This window comes from Pleurodeles waltl, chromosome 9, assembly GCF_031143425.1.
Source record: "Pleurodeles waltl isolate 20211129_DDA chromosome 9, aPleWal1.hap1.20221129, whole genome shotgun sequence".
Classification (NCBI taxonomy): domain Eukaryota; kingdom Metazoa; phylum Chordata; class Amphibia; order Caudata; family Salamandridae; genus Pleurodeles; species Pleurodeles waltl.
The window spans coordinates 287801439-287822055 of record NC_090448.1 but is presented as its reverse complement, the minus strand read 5'-3'; the positions used below and the strand labels follow the sequence as shown (position 1 = coordinate 287822055).

General features: G+C 45.7%; 1 protein-coding gene across 1 annotated transcript in view; it reads left to right on the top strand.

Annotated features, from left to right (window-relative positions):
* The window catches only part of BAP1 (BRCA1 associated deubiquitinase 1), a 174739-nt gene that overhangs the window by 131935 nt on the left and 22187 nt on the right, over positions 1-20617 (top strand). The window contains exon 13 of the mRNA XM_069206738.1: positions 7202-7674. Coding sequence (XP_069062839.1) covers positions 7202-7674 — 473 coding nt within the window. The remainder of the gene's footprint in view (positions 1-7201; positions 7675-20617) is intronic.

Here is a 20617-nt window from a genome sequence, read left to right as displayed (position 1 = left end):
AGGGGTGTCACAATGGATCCATACCTCTTCACAAACTTCCTATAATACCCAGTCAAGCCAAGGAATGCCCTTACTTGAGTCTGGGTTTTTGGAGCTTCCAGTCCAGAATTGTCTGGATCTTGGGTTGTAAAGGTTGCACTTGGCCTCCACCTACAAGGTGGCCCAACTATACACCTTTGCCCTGCCCTATTTGACACTTAGATGCTTTAATAGAGGATGCCTGCTGATTGCAAGGTCTGCAAAACCTTCCCCAGGTGGACCAGGTGGTCCTGCCAGCTGGAGCTAAAGACAGCAATATCATCTAGATATGCTGCACTAAAATACTCTAAGCCAGCAAGGACTTGATTCACCAACCTTTGGAAGGTGGCAGGTGCATTCTTTAAGCCAAAGGGCACAATGGTAAACTGATAATGCCCACCAGGTGTAGAGAATGCTTTCTTTCTGTTTGCTCCAGATGCCATCCTAATTTGCCAGTACCCTATGGTTAAGTCAAAGGTACTTAAAAATGTGGCTGCCCATAATCTCTCAATTCATTCATCTACTCTGGGTATGGGGTGTGCTGAGTTGAGCCCTCTGTAGTTCACACAGAACCTCATTTCCCTGCTATCTTTGGTATGGGGTTTGGGGACCAAGACCACTGGGCTAGCTCTATTACCCCTAACTCGTGCATCTTGTGAACTTCCACTTTGATGCTGTCTTTGACTGGTCAGACTGTTTATACATTTTGTTTTTGACAGGTAAACTGTCTCCTGTTTCCACATTATAAGTACACAGGTGTGTCTGACCAGGGGTCAAAGAGAAGAGCTCAGCATAATGCTTTACGACTTGCCTGCAGTCAGCTTGCTATTGGGCAGAAAGGGTGTCTGAATAGACAACTCCATCCACTGACCCATCCTTAGGGTCAGTTGAGAGCAGATCAGGGAGAGGTTCACTCTTTGCTTCCTGATCCTCATAATTAACCATCCACATGGTTATGTCGGCCCTGTCATTATAGAGCTTCAGGCGGTTAACGTGGATCACCCTTTATAAGTGTCCTGCTAGTGCCCAGGTCCATTAAGTAAGTGACTTGACTTTTCTTTTCTAGGACTGGGCAAGGGCCACTCCATCGGTCCTGAAGTGATCTGGGAGCCACAGGCCACAGGACCACTTTTTGCCCTGGCTGGAATTCAACCATTGCAGTCTTTTGGCCATACCACAACATTTGGAGTTGTTGGCTGGCCAGTTTTTGGATGCCTTTTCCATGTACTCAGCCATCCTATAGCGGGAGCCAAGCACATAGTCCACCACATCTTGTTTAGACGCATGGAGAGGTCTCTCACAGCCTTCTTTAACAAGTGCCAGAGGTCTTCTTACAGGACACAGAACAGAGGTTGAAGGGGGGAAAACCCTACTCCCTTCTGAGGCACTTTGCTGTAGGTGAAAAGCAGGCATGTCAGGAGGACATCCCATCTAATTTTGAGTTTTTCAGGGAGCCCCATGATCATGCCCTTCAATGTCTTTGAATGCCTCATCAAGTCCATTGGCTTGTGGATGGCATGATGTGGTGAATTTATAAGTCACCCCACACTCATTTCAGATGTATTTTAGGTAAGCGGACATCAAGTTTGTACCTCTGTCAGAACCCACCTCCTTAGGGAAACCCACTCTGGTAAAAATACCAATTAGAGCTTTGGCTACTGCAGGGGCAATAGTTGACACCTAAGGGGAGTTGCTTTAGGGTATCTGGTAGCATGATCCACTACTACCAGTATGTACGAATTCTCTGAGGTTGTGGGTGGTTCAAGTGGACCCACAATGTCCACACCAGCCCTCTCAAAGGATACCCCCACCACTGGAAGTGGAATGAGGGGGGCCTTTGAATGGCCACCTGCCTTGACTCTGGCTTGACAGGTGACACCGGAGCTACAAAGCTCCCTTACTTTCTGGGACATATTGGGCCAATAAAATTGGTTTACAAGTCTACTCCATGTTTTGGTCTGTCTCAAAATGCCCAGCTAAGGGGATGTCATGGGCCAAAGTGAGGATAAACTCTCTAAACTCCTGAGGCACTACCACTCTCCTAGTGGCACCAGATTGGGGGTCTCTGGCCTCAGTGTAAAGGAGTCTATCCTCCCAAATAGACCCTGTGGGAGCCACTGATCTCTCCCTTTTCCTGTTCAGCAGCTTGCTGTGTCAGGCCTTCAAGAGTGGGACAAGTCTTTAGTCCCTGGCACAGCTGTTCCCTTGTAGGTCCCCCTAGGCCCAATAGCTCTCCCTGATGAGGCTCCAGCTCCATGGATTCAGGTTCCTCCGGGGATAAGACATCTTCCTTGGAAGAAAGGCCTTGTTTCTTTTGCTGTTCAGAGCCTAGTCCCCCAGTCGTCTTACATTTTCTATTCGAAGGTTGGGCCATTATTCCAGGCTCCAACACTTATTATTCACCCTGTGCTCTGCTCTGTGCTCTGGTTTTCACACACACCAGTTCATGGATTCCTGTCATGGCTGCATGGGTTTTGAGCTGTATCTCAGCCCATGCTGGGGACTCCAGATCATTCCCTAGCAAACATTCCACTGGGATTGCTGAAGAGACCACTACCTGTTTCAGGCCAGTAACCCCTCCCCATTCTAAAGTCACAATAGCCATGGGATGGACCTTAGTTTCATTGTCAGCATTGGTGACTGGATAAGTTTGTCCAGCCAAATGCTGTCCTGGGGAAACCAGTTTCTATGTCACCATGGTGACACTGGCACCTGTATCCCTCTGGTTTCTACTTTTGTCCCATTTATCAAGAGCTGCTGCCTGTATATTTGCATGTTAGGCGGCCAGGCAGCCAGTGCGGCTATATCCACCCCACCCTCAGAGACTAGAGTAGCTTCAGTGTGAACCCTGATTTGCTCTGGGCACACTGTTGATCCCACCTGGAGACTCGCTATTCCAGTTCAAACTATAGTAGTGCTAATGGGTTTTTTCTTGGGACAGGCCATGTCTCCAGTTTGGTGTCCATGCTGTTTTACAGTTGTGACACCAGGCCTACTTGGGATCAATGTTTTTACCCTTGTACCCATTTGTAGATTGTGAAAGGCTCGGGCCCACCCTCCTGACCAGGTTGTTGGGGCCCTTGAGAAAACTTTGTTTTTGTCCTTGGGTGTCTCACCACCCTTCCCCTGGGGAGGCTTTGTGACCTCTTTCTTTTGGTCCTCCCCTGTGTAAGTCTTGGTCACCCTAGTCTTGACCCAATGGTCTGCCTTCTTTCTCAATTTTTGGGGAGTAATTGGACCTAGGTCTACCAGATGGTGACACAACTTGTCATTGAAGCAGTTACTTAAATGGTGTTCCTTCATAAACAAATTATAAAGCCCATCATAGTCATGCACGCCACTGTGAGTTATCCAACCATGAAGTGTTTCCACTGTGTAGACAACAAAATCAACCCAGGACTGACTCGAGGTTTTGTGAGCCCCTCTGAACGTAATTCTATACTCCTCAGTGGATAATCCAAAGCCCTCAATCAGGGTAGCCTTCATGTGGTCATAGGATTTTGCATCTTTACCAGAGAGTGTGAGGAGTCTGTCCCTACACTTACCAGTGAACAGTTCCCAAAAGAGAGCTCCACAGTGAGATCTGTTTAACTTTCTGGTTGCACAAGCTCTCCCAAAAGCTGTGAACCACTTGATTTCATCACCTTCTTCATATTTTTGAGACAATCTCTTTTGGGATTTTTAAGATATCAGTATATTCTCTGAACCTATCTATATTGCTGCCACCATTAATGGGTGTTAAGCCCATTTCTGCTCTCTCCTTTTTTATAGCCAGGAGTTGTTGCTCCAAGGCAAACCTTTTGGACATCCTTGCTAAAAGGATGTCCTCTTCATTGAGGCTGCGTCCACTGTTCCCAGAGGTACTGGACTCTGTTGTGGAAGATCCAAATCCAGTGAGTTCTTTCCTTCGAGACCGGGATCCTGAGGATCCTTGTCTCCCTAATTAGGTGAGGAGGGGGGGGAGGTCATACTCCTCATCTCTATCATCTTCTATGTCTGAGTGGAGTTCTTCTTCCTCAGCAGGGTGGTCCCTGTTGTACTTGGCCAGGAAATCCTGGAGCTTGGTCTTGGTAGGATTGGAACCTGTTCTAATCTTTTTCATTTTACAGAGGGACCTTAACTCTGCCATCCCTAGAGGTGAGGTTGAGTTCCACAACCATGTCCTCTGAGCTGCTTATTATGTTACTCAAAGTTCGGATTACTTTTTAGAAACTAAAACCTACTTCTAGTAACTAAGTCCTAACTTTACAATAACTTTTAAATCTAAAAAAGAGATGCTATGGGGACTTAACCGAGGCCCTAGCAGGACTTTAAAAAATTTAGAAAAAATAGTCAAATTCAAAAATCCGTTTTCTAAAGGCAATTTTGGAATCTGATCATGTGATCAGGTATTGACTGAGGAGTCAAGCCAATGCAAAGTCGTAGACCCCACCCCGATCCACCAATGTAGGAAGCTGGGTCTGTATATACTGTACCAAAGTGAGATATAGTGTGCACAGACTCCAGGGGTTCCCCAGAGGCTAAAGTAGATAATACTAATGCTCTCTTTTGTGGTAGTGTGGTCGAGCAGTTATACTTATCAGAGGGTAGTGCAAAGAATTTGTTGTGCACACACACAGACAATAGAAGAAGCACACAATGACTTAACTCTAGACCAATTATTTTTATATAGCAAAAATATATTTTCCTAATTTATTTTTAGAACCACAAGATTCAAGTTGCAGGTAAGTACTTTAAAAGTTTCGTATTTCTCACAGGTATCAACAGAAATTTGTTTGAAATTGGTAAGTAATACTGTTTTCGAAAATATTGGCAATTATCTGTTTTAAAGATGGATACTTATCAGAAAGAGTTCCTGGAGGGGAGAAAAGTTAGTTTGTTTTACCGGTACGTACAACACTTACAGTTTCAGTCTCCGGATATTAGGAAGTCCACCGGTTGGGGTTCAAGATTAACCCCAAACACACACCACCAGCTACACGGGCTGGCCGGGTGCAGAGTTCAAAGTGGAGCAATTGTAACGTGGACTCCTATGGACACGGGGTATTCAGGCCTGCCTGCAGGTAAGTACCCACCGCTTGGATGGCAGACCAGGGGTTATTAGAAGAGTTCTGAATGGGTCACAAGTAGGCGCCAAACACACCTTCAGCGGCACAGGGGCGGCAGGGGGCAAACAGGACATCGGGTTCTCAATGCTGGTCTATGAGGAGACCCCCGGAGTCACTCAGAGGCTGCAGGCGAGCTCCAGGGAGTGTCTCTGACACACCACCGGTCGGGGAGGGAGGAAGGCCGTTTGCTGAACGTAGAGGCACCAGGGGTCGGTTTCTCCAAGGTCTGGGGGCTGTGGATGCATTGTCTTTAGGCGTCTGATATCTTTGTCCAGAGCTTCGCGGTAAGAGGGTCCTCGGGATTCCCTCTGAAGGCATTGTGGTGGAGTGGTGTTGAGGTCAACCCCGGGTGGGCACTTGCTTGCAATCGCCTGGGACTTTCTCTTGCTGGGTGGACCACCTGGACATGGGCGGTGGGCATCTGGTGCACAGTGGTCAGGACTCACACACCCGGAGTGAGGTAGGAGTCCTTGGGTTGTAGGTTTTTCTCAGACCGAGTGGCTGTTCTCTGGAGTTCTTAGTCCTTTTGGGTGCAGGGCAGAGGTCGCTGATCCCGCTGGATGTGTCGCTGGTCTTTTGCAGGTTCTTTGAAGCAGGACACAGGCTGGTGGGGCTGGGGCCAAAGCAATTGTGGTCTTCCTTCTTCTCTGCTTGGGGTATCAGCTAAGCAGTCCTTCTGGTCAGATCGCCAGGAATCTGGTGAGCTGGGTTCAGGAAGGCCCTTAAATCCTAGATTTTGGGAGTCAGAGGGCAGAAGCCCATGGCTACTGTCCCTAAGGGTGGCTACACACTCCTTCTGCTCACTCCATTTGTGGAGGGGGCTACAAACCTAATCCTATTTGTCCCTGTCCTCCAAACCGAGATGCACGATTCTGCAGGGAGGGGGGGGGGGGGGGGGTCACCTCCCGGTTATCCCTAATTTTCCCCCCAGAATTTCTGCCAAAAGTGGAGCTTTGTCTGGGGCACTGTAATCTGAGGCTTGAGCCTTTGAGATTCACCTTCAGGTGTTACAATTCCTGTAGGGGGAGGTGTGAAGCACCTCTACCCAAGACAGGCTTTGTTTCTGACCACAGAATGCACAATGGCACTCACCCAATGTGGTCAGAAACTTGTCTGACAGTGGCAGGCTGGCACAGACCGGTTATTCCTATACTAGATGCTTGTCTAAAATACAGGGGGCATCTCTAAGATGCCCTTTGTGTGCATTTTTCAGTAAATCCCACATTGGCATCAGTGTGGGTGTATTATGCTGAGTTTGACACTAAACTTACCAGTATTCAGTGAAGCCATTATAAAGCTGTGGAGTTCGTAATGACAAACTCCCAGACCATATACTCAATCTGGCTACACTGCACTTACAATGTCTAAGAATGGACTTAGACTTTGTAAGAGCACATTGCTCATGCAGCTGTGCCTTCATCTGTGGTATAGTACACCCTGCCCTAGGGCTGTGAGGCCTGCTTGAGGGATGACTTACCTATGCCACACGCAGTGATATATTGGCATGGCACCCTGAGAGGGGTGCCTTGTCGACTTTCTCTTTCTCCTCACCAGCACACACAAACTGCAAGGCAGTGTGGATGTGCTTGGTGTCGGGGTCCCCTTGGGTGGCATAATACATGCTACAGCCCTTAGAAACCTTCCCTGGCCACAGGGCCCTTGGTACCATGGGTACCGTTTACAATGGACTTAATGCCAGGGTCGTGCCATTTGTGGAAACAAATGTACAGTTTTTGGGAAAGAACACTGGGGCTGGGTCCTGGGTAGCATGGTCCCAGTCCACTTTCAATGAAAGTTGGCATCAACACTAGGCAAAAAGTGTGGGGTGGAGGGTAACCATGCCAACAGTTGCACTTTCCTACAGCACAGATGAGATACAGCTGGACAGGAATGTAGCCCAGGTTATGTGCTTTTGGCTTTTATTCATCACTTTTTGTGCAGTCCAGAACTTCCCTAAAATGTTTTTAGACTAACTTACTGTTCTTTAGTTCTTGTAATGTATGGAGCAGACCGTGCTCTCATTTCTGATCTTTGCTAATGTGTAACCTAACTGACACCCACATTCTCTTAAACAGGTATAAGAAGAGGACTTTGGGGAAGCAGACCCTCCTGTCTGGAGCCGAGACTGGCAAGCACTCTGTTCTTCTGCCTAACACAATTAATATGTTGGCTGAAAAACTCAAGGAGACCCAGAAGGACTTATCCATCCCTCTATGTATCAAGACAGGGGTTGGGACCACTACTGTAGTTACCCCTGCTCATTCCCACCCTTCCCCAACACCGAGCAATGAAAGCACGGACACAGCCTCTGAGATTGGCAGTGCTTTCAACTCGCCCTTACGGTCCCCCATTAGGTCAGCTAACCCAACCCGTCCATCCAGCCCAGTAGCTTCACATATTTCCAAAGTGCTGTTCGGTGAAGAAGAGAACCTACTACGTGTGGACTGTATGCGCTACAACAGAGCTGTCAGGGACCTTGGACCTCTCATCAGTCTGGGCATGCTGCACTTATCAGAAGATGGGGTCCTTTACCCACAAGCGGCCACAGGTTGGTGTACTTTTCGTAGGAGAGTGAAATAAAGTAGGTTTTGATAATTCTCAAATTTTTAACCATTGATTATAATGGCCAACCGTAAGGTTTGCTTCACTGAAACAAGATCACAAGAATTTGGGGTGATGATGATTTTTTCCGAATATATATATTTTGAATGACCTGTAGTATTCATAAGAGTTGAATGGAACAAAACTTTGGAAAACAGAATGTTCCTAGGTGTAGCCCAGACAGTAGCAGTGTAAACCGCTGACCAAGTTGAATCGAGAACTAATATCTTTAGAACATCAAACATATTACTATATTTTGTTTCACATATTCATGCTTGGTTTGCCAAAGAAACACCTGCTGTATGATAAGGAATAAAGACCATTTTGAAGATTCAGTCTTTACTTACTGCACCACAGTTTTTTAAATCCCATCACTGGAAGTGAGGGGAAAAGGGCATGTAACAGTAGCACATTATTGGGACATCTTGCATTATTTTTTTCAGGTTTTATTTTTTAGTTCTTTGAACATAGTTGGATGGCAGGATCTTAAATGCCTATTTCATGACTGCTGAACAGTGTATTGATGATTGCTAGAATTCAAGCACTTTGACACTCGTATTATGTGAGCCATGCTATAAGTGCAGGTGGTATTGGTAGAAATCTGTGAAAGTCTTTATTAATAATAGAAAGTTGGGGAAAAATCTGATTTGAACTACTATAACCTTGAGTTCATATTTTTTATATTAATAATCACAAGATTTCTACACAAACAGAAAACCTTTTACACTGTACCTGCTGCCTTTCATTTGTGAGTTTCCCCCACCCTAGGTTCATAATCCTCTATCTTCCTAATGCTTGACACTAACAAGTGAACTTACCTTACGCACTGACTTGACCCCTTCAAACCTACTCTCCTTTATCACCCAATTTCCAGAAGGTGCTTGTAAATCCTACCAATGATTTTCAGTAGGGTTACTCGACCATTTACTGTTGTCACACAAACTGCTATCCCTGCCCCCCTTATCCTTCTGAACTCTAGTTCCTTCAAGTCTGCAGCCGAAAATGTTTGAGCCCTCAGCACTTATCCTTAATCTAGTCAAGCTATTTCTGATGGATCTTTGTAACCTCAGATCACTCACCTTTTCGATGTCTCCAGGCACCAGACTGTAACAGAGGATTTTTCTACGAAATAAGTGTGTCATAGGTAGAATTGTGCAGCTCCAAATCTGATCCATCCTGTCCCCAGATTTGACATGAGGGCCCGACATAGTCGGCACCTCAGCACAATGATGTCTGTTCCTTTCTTTCTGTGCCTTTCTTACAGTAACCCAAAGTTTGCCCCTTCACAGTTTGTCAGGCTTGACAAACTATTTTCAAACATTTTGTCCATTGCGGAATGGAACACACACACACACACACACACACACACACACACACACACACACACACACACACACACACACACACACACACACACACACACACACACACACACACTCACTCACTCTCTCACTCTCTCACACTCTCTCTCACACTCTCTCTCACACTCTACGCTTTGAATTTAAGCTACTTCCTGGGAACCTATTTGTATTTGTTGTGAGTGATGGTGGTGAAATTCTTGCCATCAGTCCCAGATGTCCTCAGTACTAGCCTTCAAACACTCATGCATGATGGTCAGAAAAGCGCAAAATAAGTCATCTGCTCAGGCCTCAATACTCCTGACTGCTTAAGTAGGGCGGACGTGACTGATGTGGCACTTCAGTGCCCTATTTGTGTTTCCTTCACAGGTTACTCCAGCAACGTACAACAAGCCCTGATGGACGTGCCATTTGATGGCGCACGTCTCTTTGGAGACAGGGCGAACTCTGCATTGGAGCTCCGGGCATGTCTTGCAAAGGAATGCCTCATGGAGGACCACTTTTCCATTCTGCCAGGGGAAGTTCAGGCCCTCTTGGATGAGGGTGGCAGCATCAGAAGTCGTGACTGGTTACTAAGTTCATGATTTCTGGTGCCATAGAATGACTGAGGCCTCCACCCTCTCTCCGACCTTTACCTCCGGAAGGTCATGTTCTGGATGTTCAACCTGGTCCAAGTTCTGTCTGCTCTGGATCCAGGAAAGTGAATGGTGGTGTTGAATCTACAGGATGCATAGTTTCACATCCCCGTCCTGCAGTCCCACAGACATTACCTGAGGTTTCAGGTAGGTCACAAGCAGTTTCAGCTCTCAGAGATCCTCTTCTGCCTTTCTAATGCGCTGTGGGTGTTGACAGAAGTGATGGTGGTAGGCACTGCTCACTATCGGCAGTTTGGAATATCAGTCTTCCCATAGCTAGAGGACTGGTTGATGAAGGCAAGTTTGCCTCATACAGTCACGTACTACCGACTGCCTAAGACCAACCAGTTGACATTACTGGGACTTTACATCAACAAGTCAGTCACACCTGGCTCCTTCACAGAGGTCCCCCTTCATTGGAGGCATTCTACATATTGTGCTTTAGCTAGCCTTCTCTCTTCCTCAGTGAGTTCAGGGCATTTGAGGTATGATACCGATATTTCAACCCTAGGCCTGAGTCTAATTGAGAGGGGCTCTGAGGCTTCTTGGCTTCATGCATCCTGCCTCCAGGCCACGCAAGGTGGCACTTGCATGCTCTTGTGTGGGATTTGAAGCCTGAGTGCCCAGCACTGGGGTAAGCTGTCCGATTCCATCCAGGTGCCAGAGGAGACTGCAAAAGATCTGCAGTGGTGGCTGCTGGACAGAAATTGAATCAGTGTCATATATCTCTCCCTAACCATCCTAAGACTAACGGTTATGACAGGCATGATTGCTTGGTTGAGGAGGTTGTTTAGGAAAAGTAGAAAACAGAGGTCTCTGGTCTCCAGAGCACACAAGCTTCCATGTCAGTTTGTTGGAGTGGCTGTAAATTAGCTTGTCATTGAAAGTGTTCCTCCTGTCCATCAAGGGGGAAGAGGTGTAGGTAATGGCTGAATCATCAGGACTTTTCCCAGGGCAGACAATCTCAGCCAACGTTTCCTAGCAGCTTAAGAATAGTGGTTGCTTTCAGAGTTGGCAAGCCATCTTCCAATAATGAGGAGGACCCTGGCTCAATTTTGTTGCCACCACCAAGAATGCACTGTGTCCAAAAGTTTGCACATTAGAGTTCCAAAGGCGGTTCCCTCTGAGAGATACCTTTGTTTGGGATTAGTGCTCGGGACTCCTGTATGCCTTCCAGGAACTAACTCTCCTCCCCAAAGTTCTAAAGAAGATCAGGAATGACTGGGCCCAAGTCATACTAGTAGCTACAGACTTGGTGAAGAGAGTGTGGTGCGCAGAACTGCTGCCCATGAACGTCTGTCCTCCAATTGGGTTGTCCCTTCAGGGGTGGGAGGGTGGAACCTCTTGTTGCAAAAGTTGCACCCGACTCTGCACAACCTACATCGCCATGCTTGGAGACTGAGTGGTGATGGTTGATGGTGTTTGATCTCCCTTCTGAAGTAGTGAGTTTCATCTTCTCAGCTGGGCATTCCTTGACTAAAATAATTTGTGGGAAGCTGGGGATTGTTTGTTCTCTTCCAGGGGAATTCTCATTAGTCCTAAGCATTGAGAAGTCCCACCCATGTTTGGGGAATCTGGCTCTCTTCTTAAAGTGAGTGTGTGTGTGTGTGTATATATATATATACCCCCCCCCCCACTCCTGCAGTCTATTGCACTGCTAAAAATGGTCAGATTACATTGTTTTCAATTTAAAAAGGCATTCAATCTCAGAAAGCCTTTATTAAAAGTAGTATGAGACATGGGTAGCCAATAGGCTGCCACTCAAAGAATAATAAGGCAAACTGGCACTGTGCCTTACAGTACTCCCTGTATCCCATCTTGCCTTACAGATGACAGGTCAGTTAATTTTTCCAGCTCCAACAGTTAGGATCACGGAGCACCGAGCTCTGCCCTTTTGGCAAACTAAACAGAAAAGTCTTCAAAAATTAATATCCAAATCTAGCATTTCTTGATAATTCTCTGTACTGCAGTGAATTCTTTCTTTGACAGAAAAGACTTATTTCCTGTCAAAAATGGCTTTACTTTTTGTGGGAAGAAAAAGCCTCTGACTTACCCTTATTCAGTCTGTATTGTCTGCCTGCTGGAGTTGCATCAAGCTGAGACCTGTGGTCCCTGCAAAATATATCCAGGCGTATTCTCAAGGACAGAGAGACAGTTAGACTTCAAGATCTACAAGAGAGAGAGTAAAAACTCATCAAGAGGACTTGAGGAAGGTTATCCTTCTTCCAAAGAGCCCTTTTCTCACTCCAAGGGCTCCCACAGAAGATTATCTCGTGAAAGACGTGAACATCAAAACAAGAGATCCCGATCAACCTCGAGGACAGAGAAGATAGAGGAGTTCTTGCCATCGAAGGTGAGGTTGTGTGTCCGATCCACATCAAAACACACTCGCCGTTAGCCGTCACCGTCAAGATCACCATCAGCAGCTAAAGAATGTCACCCATCGACGAAGACACATGGAGCGACATTGAGGCCAGTGGAGAAAATCCCTTTGTTGTTGAAAGAACCTATTTGACCTTGACATCAAGAGAGAAACACTCAACTCCCCTTGAAATTGAAAGGTCACCATCGAGAGAATCCGCCTTTTTTAAGCAGATTCAGCTGAGTCCAGACCTTGCTCCTTATTTAAAGTCAGATCACAAACTCCACTAACCATTTCTCCTCACTGGCTACAAAGTCAGCAATGTAAGCCTGTGCCCAGTACATCCTATGAATATTCTCAGACATATTCTCCTTCACAAGCAACAATGGAGATTCACTTTCTGAATACATCGTCTCCTAGAGGGACACCAACTCCGCATTTCTCACTAAACACATCATCTATGCCCTCAACAACCCTTGCAGGATCTTTAAGAAGTCCAGATCTTCCACCAGCGACACAATTGTCTCCTCAAAGATCTAGGTGTTCTCTGCATCACAGCTCCAGATCTAAAACAACATCAATAACCAGATCTACATCAAGATCTAGACGATTCCACCATTCTAGATCTAGACACAGGAGACTGAGATCTCCATCCTGGTCCACAACTTCTCAATCATCAAAGATTAATCTTCTACCTTAATGGACACGCCTCCTGCAAGAATGTCTCCTGTGGATTATCTCCTTACATTTAGTGAAGTTCTAATAGGGGAGCAACAAAACTAATATTGACATTCCTACTATGACAACCACATTGTCTGTGATGTTTGAGACTCTCCATCACAGAGCAGCCACAATACCTTGTCTTCCTCTGGTTCCCGATCTCCTGGACCCTGCTCTGCAACTATTTCTGACTCCAGCATCACTAAAGTATGCTCTATCACGGATGCTAAAGAAATACAAACCTCCTGACCAAGATCCATTATTTCTAGGATTGGATCCTGCTCCTGACTCCATAATAGTAGCTGCGGTGAGAAAGTCCAACACTTTGCTTGGACTTATTCTGTCCCACCAGATAAAGAGAGCAAGCAGATACATTCCATTGGCAGAAAAATGTATGGAACATCTGCATCATTCATGAGAGTAGCAAATGCTTCTGCTTTGCTGTGGAGGTACGATTTGTCCCTTTTGGATTCTCTGAGCAGTTTTACCAAAAGACTGCCAAACAAGGACAGACAATATTTTCAGGAAATCTTTAATGAAGATGGATGGTATCTAATCAAATCATAAGTGCAGCAGTGGATATATGAGGTGTTGCTGCACATAGTTATAGTCATGGCATTCATGCTTGAAGGTCATTTTGACTACGAGTCACCGGACTTAAGCCAGGGGTCCAGCAACAAATTCTAAGTGTACCCTTTCCAGGAAATACACTGTTTGGTTCATGTACAGGTGAGATGTCCAGAATAAAGACCAAAATGCCACTGTCAGGGCTGTAGGTTTAGAAAATCAAAAGGAATATCATAGGCGATACAGACCTTACCATAGGTTTTTCTCTGAGTATTCAGACCCCTTACTGGCGTCAGCAGCTAAACCAACCACAGTCAAGACAGCACTGCCATCCTCGTAAACCATTGAAAGGAATATGTCCTCAACAACAACCTGTATTTACAGGAAACCCTTCTGCTACAAAACAATGAGTCGTCACTTCCCCCTTCTCGGTTGTCCGCTCCGGTGGGGGAAAGATATAACTAATCATCTGGAAGAGTAGTGCTTGATAACAAGAGACAAGTGGATCTTGAGCATTTTTCAGAATGTATATTCTCTTCGATTCAGATCCACTCCTTCCTCTGTTCCAAGCAGAAACGTTACATCATTACATCAAAAATACCTTTTAATGATGAAAGTCAACATTCTGTTACAAAAACAGGCTATAGAGGAGGTTTCCCATCACCAAAGAGAACTGGGGATTTATTCCAGATGGTTTTTGGTAAAAAAACAAAACAAAAACAAAGGACCAAAGCAAGAATTCAGACCTAGTTAAAGCAAGAATTCAGACCTGCCAATACTGAACAAGTATATACAAAATTACATCAAGAAGACAATGTGCTTAATAGATCTTCCGGATGCTCACTTTCACATCCTCATATTCATGAAGTATTGAAATTTTCCCTGTTTTAGAGTAGGAATACAACACTATCAGTATAAAGCTTTATCTTTCGGCCTTAAATCAGCTCCACGGATGTACTTAAAATGTATGTCCATAACCCCAGCCCACTTAAGGAAACAAATGATCTCTGTTTATCCTTAATGGACGACCTGTTAATAAAGAGCAGCTCATCAGAAGAGACAAAACAACATTATCAGATTTTTATAAAGGCTTTACCAGTCTGGGTCTCCAGGTCATCTTCAGAAAATCGACGACCTGTCCGGTTCAAAAGCTGCAGTCTCTGGGAGCAGTACTGGATGCGCAATCTGCAAAAGTGTATCTTTCAAAGGGGAGACTATTATCAGTCAGTCTGAAGTGCTGTTATTTTCTACATGTTTGCCATCCATCGAGAGACACTGCATCCTTTCTTGGTGCAATGGCCTTGTGCATTTTGATAGTTCCTCGTGCAAGATTACACGAGACCCCTGCTGCAGTGTTTAGGGGACCTGTGGAATCTGACTTCTGCTGACTGGGAAGTCAATCTGATCCTATCATGGGTAATAATTCAGTCTCTCCCGTGTTGGTCTCAACAGAAGAACCTTTTGGTAGGGGTTACCTTTCCATCAGGATCTACAAACTCAGGCACTGACTAAATATGCTTCTCTCCAGTGATGAGGTGACTATATGGACCCCATGCAGATCCAAGGAATTTGGTCAGACAAAAGACTTATCATGTCAATATGATGGAATTAAGAGCAGTTTATTTGGCTCTCAAATCTTTTCTCCCGTCCATATCTACAAACTGTCTCCCTATTGAGACCAACAACACAACGATGCATTATCTGAACAATTAGAGAAGGATTTATTCTTGTCCTCCGTCTCTCGAAGCCCAGGCCACCTGGAAATGGTTAATGGCCAGGAATTTGACCATAACAGCAGTTCACCTTACAGAGATTTGAAATACCCAAGAAGACTTAGTTGTATTTTTCAACAAAATAATGACTTGATCTTATACAACTGGGTCTTACAAGACATTTCCGAAGACTGGGGATACCCGCAAATAGACCAGACTCTTCCAGCCAAGTTAAAAAGGAAATGTTGTTTTGATAAATTGGTTAGGGAAATTTCTCTATGCAGTTCTCTCAAATTCCTCTCGTACATACAGTGATCATCAAAATCTACAAGTCCAAGACCAAGATGATACAGATAGCACCAGAATGGCCTTGGCAGTAATGGTTCACAGATCTCCCATTCCTGTCAGAACTTCCACACAAGAGGTTGCTGTGCAGACAGGATCCTCTGTACAAGTTTGGAGGATGTATACTGCTTCTCAAACTTCAATCACTAAACTTGACAGCTTGGCTCCTTAATTTCTGCAATTTGGGCATTTAGGCCTTTGACAAGACTGCATGTACATTTTAAGAGAGGCTTAAATGACCTTCCACTCGGAAATAATATGCCCTTAAGCGAAAGAGGTTTTATTTATGGTCTGTCCAAAACAAATCCAGCCCAGTCTTGTGCCAAGAATATGTGGTTATACTTTATCTGCAATTGGCTAAGTCTGACTTGCAATTTTCTTCTATTCAGGCTCATCTTGCGTTCATAGCAGCCTTTAGAAAATCTGTCACATCTTTCTTGAAAATTCCAGTGATCAAAGACTTTTTAAAAGGGCTTAAAAATGTGTTCCCTCCAATTTTCTGCCTCCTTCCCATCCACAGGAACTCAATGTTGTTTTCTCCAAACTGATGGGTCGCCCATTCAAAGCTATCCATAAAGCCTCTCTTACAACATATGACATGGAAAGCAGCTTTTGTTGTGGCCATCGCTTCAGCATGAACGGTTTGTGAAATTCAGACATTATACTTTGAAGAACCATACACAGTTTTTTTCATGACAATAGAGTGGTGAGAACTCATCCCAGCTTCATTCCAAAGGTAGTTTCCGACTTCTACATTAATCAAAACATCGCATTACCAACTTTTTTGTGGGATGAACTTGCTATTCTAGTCTGTCCTTATGATCACTGATTAAGATACCCTGTATGAGTAAAGTTGCTCATCTGTAATCCTAGTTCTCTTCAGGGGAATCCTCATCAAAGTCATAAGCAACCCTCCCACCTTCCCGGACAGGCATAGTAACAGCTTGCAATAGATACTTCACCAGTATTACTAATCATTGTAAAATTGACCTGACCTAACTGTCACCTGTGAGGCATGATGTGATACAGGGGTTACTGTGAGGCTCTTAAAAGCACAATGCTAATTTTATTTACTATTCTTTGAGAGGTAGCCTATTTAACAATTTTTCATATTCCTTTTTGTAAGGAAATGCCTCCTTGGCATGGTTACCCCCCTGACTTTTTACCTTTGCTGATGCTATGTTTTGAATTGAAAGTGTGCTGATGCCTGCTAACCAGGCCCCAGCACCAGTGTTCTTTCCCTAACCTGTACTTTTGTTGACACAATTAGCACACCCTGGCATCCAGGTAAGTCCCTTGTAACTGGTACCCATGGTACCAAGGGCCCTGATGCCAGGGAAGGTCTCTAAGGGCTGCAGCATATTTTATGCCACCCTGGGGACCCCTCACTCAGCACAGACACACTGCTTGCCAGCTTGTGTGTGCTGGTGAGGACAAAACAAGTAAGTCAACATGGCATTCCCCTCAGGGTGCCATGCCAACCTCACACTGCCTATGCAGTATAGATAAGTCACCCCTCTAGCAGGCCTTACAGCCCTAAGGCAGGGTGCACTATACCATAGGTGAGGGCACCAGTGCATGAGCACTGTGCCCCTACAGTGTCTAAGCCAAACCGTAGACATTGTAAGTGCAGGGTAGCCATAAGAGTATATGGTCTGGGAGTCTGTCAAACACGAACTCCACAGCACCATAATGGCTACACTGAAAACTGGGAAGTTTTGTATCAAACTTCTCAGCACAATAAATGCACACTGATGCCAGTGTACATTTTATTGTAAAATACACCTTAGAGGTGCCCCCTGAAACCTTAACCAACTACCTGTGTGGGGTGACTGGTTTTAGCAGCCTGCCACAATCGAGACATGTTGCTGGCCACATGGGGAGAGTGCCTTTGTCACTCTGTGGCCAGTAACAAAGCCTGCACTGGGTGGAGATGCTATCACCTCCCCCAGGCAAGAGCTGTAACACCTGGCGGTGAGCCTCAAAGGCTCTCACCCCCTTTGTTCCAGCACCACAGGGCACTCCAGCTAGTGGAGTTGCCCGCCCCCTCCGGCCACGGCCCCACTTTTGGCAGCAAGGCCGGAGGAAATAATGAGAATAACAAGGAGGAGTCACTGGCCAGTCAGGACAGCCCCTAAGGTGTCCTGAGCTGAAGTGACTCTAACTTTTAGAAATCCTCCATCTTGCAGATGGAGGATTTCCCCCAATAGGGATAGGAATGTGACCCCCTCCCCTTGGAGGCACAAAGAGGGTGTACCCACCCTCAGGGCTAGTAGCCATTGGCTACTAACCCCCCAGACCTAAACACGCCCTTAAATTTAGTATTTAAGGGCTCCCCTGAACCTAAGAATTTAGATTCCTGCAACTTACGAAGAAGAGGACTGCTGAGCTGAAAAACCCCTGCAGAGAAGACGGAGACACCAACTGCTTTGGCCCCCAGCCCTACCGGCCTGTCTCCCTCCTTCAGAAGAAAACTGCTCCAGCGACGCTTTCCCCAGGACCAGCGACCTCTGAATCCTCAGAGGACTGCCCTGCTTCCAAAAGACCAAAAAACTCCCGAGAACAGTGGCCCTGTTCAACAAAGACTGCAACTTTGTTTCCAGAGGAGCAGATTTAAAGACCCCTGCAATCCCCGCAAGAAGCGTGAGACTTGCAACACTGCACCCGGCGACCCCGACTCGACTGGTGGAGAAACACCGCTACAGGGAGGACCCCCCGGCGACTCCAAGACTGTGAGTAACCAAAGTTGTCCCCCCTGAGCCCCCACAGCGACGCCTGCAGAGGGAATCCCAAGGCTCCCCCTGACCGCGACTGTCTGAATCCAAAATCCTGATGCCTGGAAGAGACCCTGCACCCGCAGCCCCCAGGACCTGAAGGATCGGAACTCCAGTGCAGGAGTGACCCCCAGGAGGCCCTCTCCCTTGCCCAGGTGGTGGCTACCCAGAGGAGCCCCCCCCTTGCCTGCCTGCATCGCTGAAGAGACCCCCTGGTCTCTCATTGAAACCTATTGAAAACCCGACGCGTGTTTGCACACTGCACCCGGCCGCCCCAGTGCTGCTGAGGGTGTACTTTCTGTGCTGACTTGTGTCCCCCCCGGTGCCCTACAAAACCCCCCTGGTCTGCCCTCCGAAGACACGGGTACTTACCTGCTGGCAGACTGGAACCGGGGCACCCCCTTCTCCATTGAAGCCTATGTGTTTTGGGCACCACTTTGAACTCTGCACCTGACCGGCCCTGAGCTGCTGGTGTGGTAACTTTGGGGTTGCCCTGAACCCCCAACAGTGGGCTACCTTGGACCCCAATTTGAACCCCGTAGGTGGTTTACTTACCTGCAAGAACTAACATTAACTTACCTCCCCCAGGAACTGTGAAAATTGCACTGTGTCCACTTTTAAAAATAGCTATATGTGTTTTATGTAAAAAGTATATATGCTATTGTGATTATTCAAAGTTCCTAAAGTACTTACCTGCAATACCTTTCAAATGAGATATTACATGTAGAATTTGAACCTGTGGTTCTTAAAATAAACTAAGAAAATATATTTTTCTATACAAAAACCTATTGGCCTGGAATTGTCTCTGAGTGTGTGTTCCTCATTTATTGCCTGTGTGTATGTACAAAAAATGCTTAACACTACTCCTTTGATAAGCCTACTGCTCGACCACACTACCACAAAATAGAGCATTAGTATTATCTCTTTTTGCCACTATCTTGCCTCTAAGGGGAACCCTTGGACTCTGTGCATGCTATTCCTTACTTTGAAATAGTGCATACAGAGCCAACTTCCTACACTTTTCCTTTTAATAAAGGTTTGTGAACGATTTTCTATAGTCATTTTTATTAACTACCTGATTTTCTGTGACTGGATGGCTTTTGAAAATGAAAACTCAACGTAATATGGCCATTTTGTTTAGCCTTTCTATAAGCTCTGTGTGTGTCTGTGTGTGTGCAAGCCATCTATATTCAGACCACTAGTTGTGATATGTTTTCTAGTAGAACTGATCCATATGTTCCAGCGAACACCATTTGTGATACCTCACTGGGACCTCTGTCTAGTTCTCAGTTTTCTCACATACACTCCATCTCAGCCAATGCACACATCACGTCTCTGATTGCTTATCTTTAAGGTGGCTTTTCTCATATTGATAAGATCAGCTTGTCACATAAATGGTTGCTCAGGACTGAAGTAGTATTTCTCCTGAAAGTTGTCATGCCGTTTCACATAGGACAGTCTAATACCCTACCAGCTTTCTTCGCCCTGCCCCATCCTTTTTAGATAGTGTCCTGGGTTTCAAAAATCTGCTATGGATTGACCAAGAAGCAGCTCACGGAAGGCCTATGCACTCATTCTACCAGACAAAGACTGCTACCACAGCACTGGTGTGCTGTGTGTCAGTCTTGGAGATCTGCCAGGCTGCTACTTAGGCATAGGTCACAAGTTCACAAAGCTTTACTACCTGGATAGCCAGGTCTGTCTGGCAAGGAGGGCAGTTTGTCCGATCTGTCCGGCAAGTTGTCCTAGTCTGAGCCATTCCTCAAACCCCCCATAGAGGTAATGTTTTTGCTATTCACAAGGCGAGGAATCTGCAGTTAGAAGTATCCCATCAGAAGAAGAAGTTGGTTAACTTCAGTAACACTCTTTCAAGTGGACCGCAGATTCCTCCCTGACCCACCCTTTTCCTTGTTCTTTGTAATAGATTCTTCTAGTCTATAATAATAAGCCATCCCTTGAGGTCTGCACACTGGCCAAAGTGATGACTGGCTACATGTCAACAGCGCTGGCAGATATCAGACAGAAACTGAGGTCAGCATGCAGAGGTGACGAATATGTAGGGGCCACAAATTACCCTCTGGGCTGAAATGGACGCGACACATCTGCCCAATTTACTGACAAGTGAAGGAGTTGCTGAAGGAAATTATCCACATCCAGTCTGACACCTATTCATAAGGTTAGGAATCTGCATTTAAATAAAGTATCCACCTTAAAGAGCAGCATTAGGGACGGTGGGTAACCTTGTCTTTTTTTACTCAATTTAAATGTTCTCTCTGAAACTGTAGGAATAAAAAATCTTAAAACACACTGTCAATGCTTAATATACTGTTCTCTTCACCCCCTTCCTCTAACTATTTCTTTCAGTTAAGTTAACCTGTTATTACAGTTCATACAAAAATGTTAAAACTTCCCTTTTC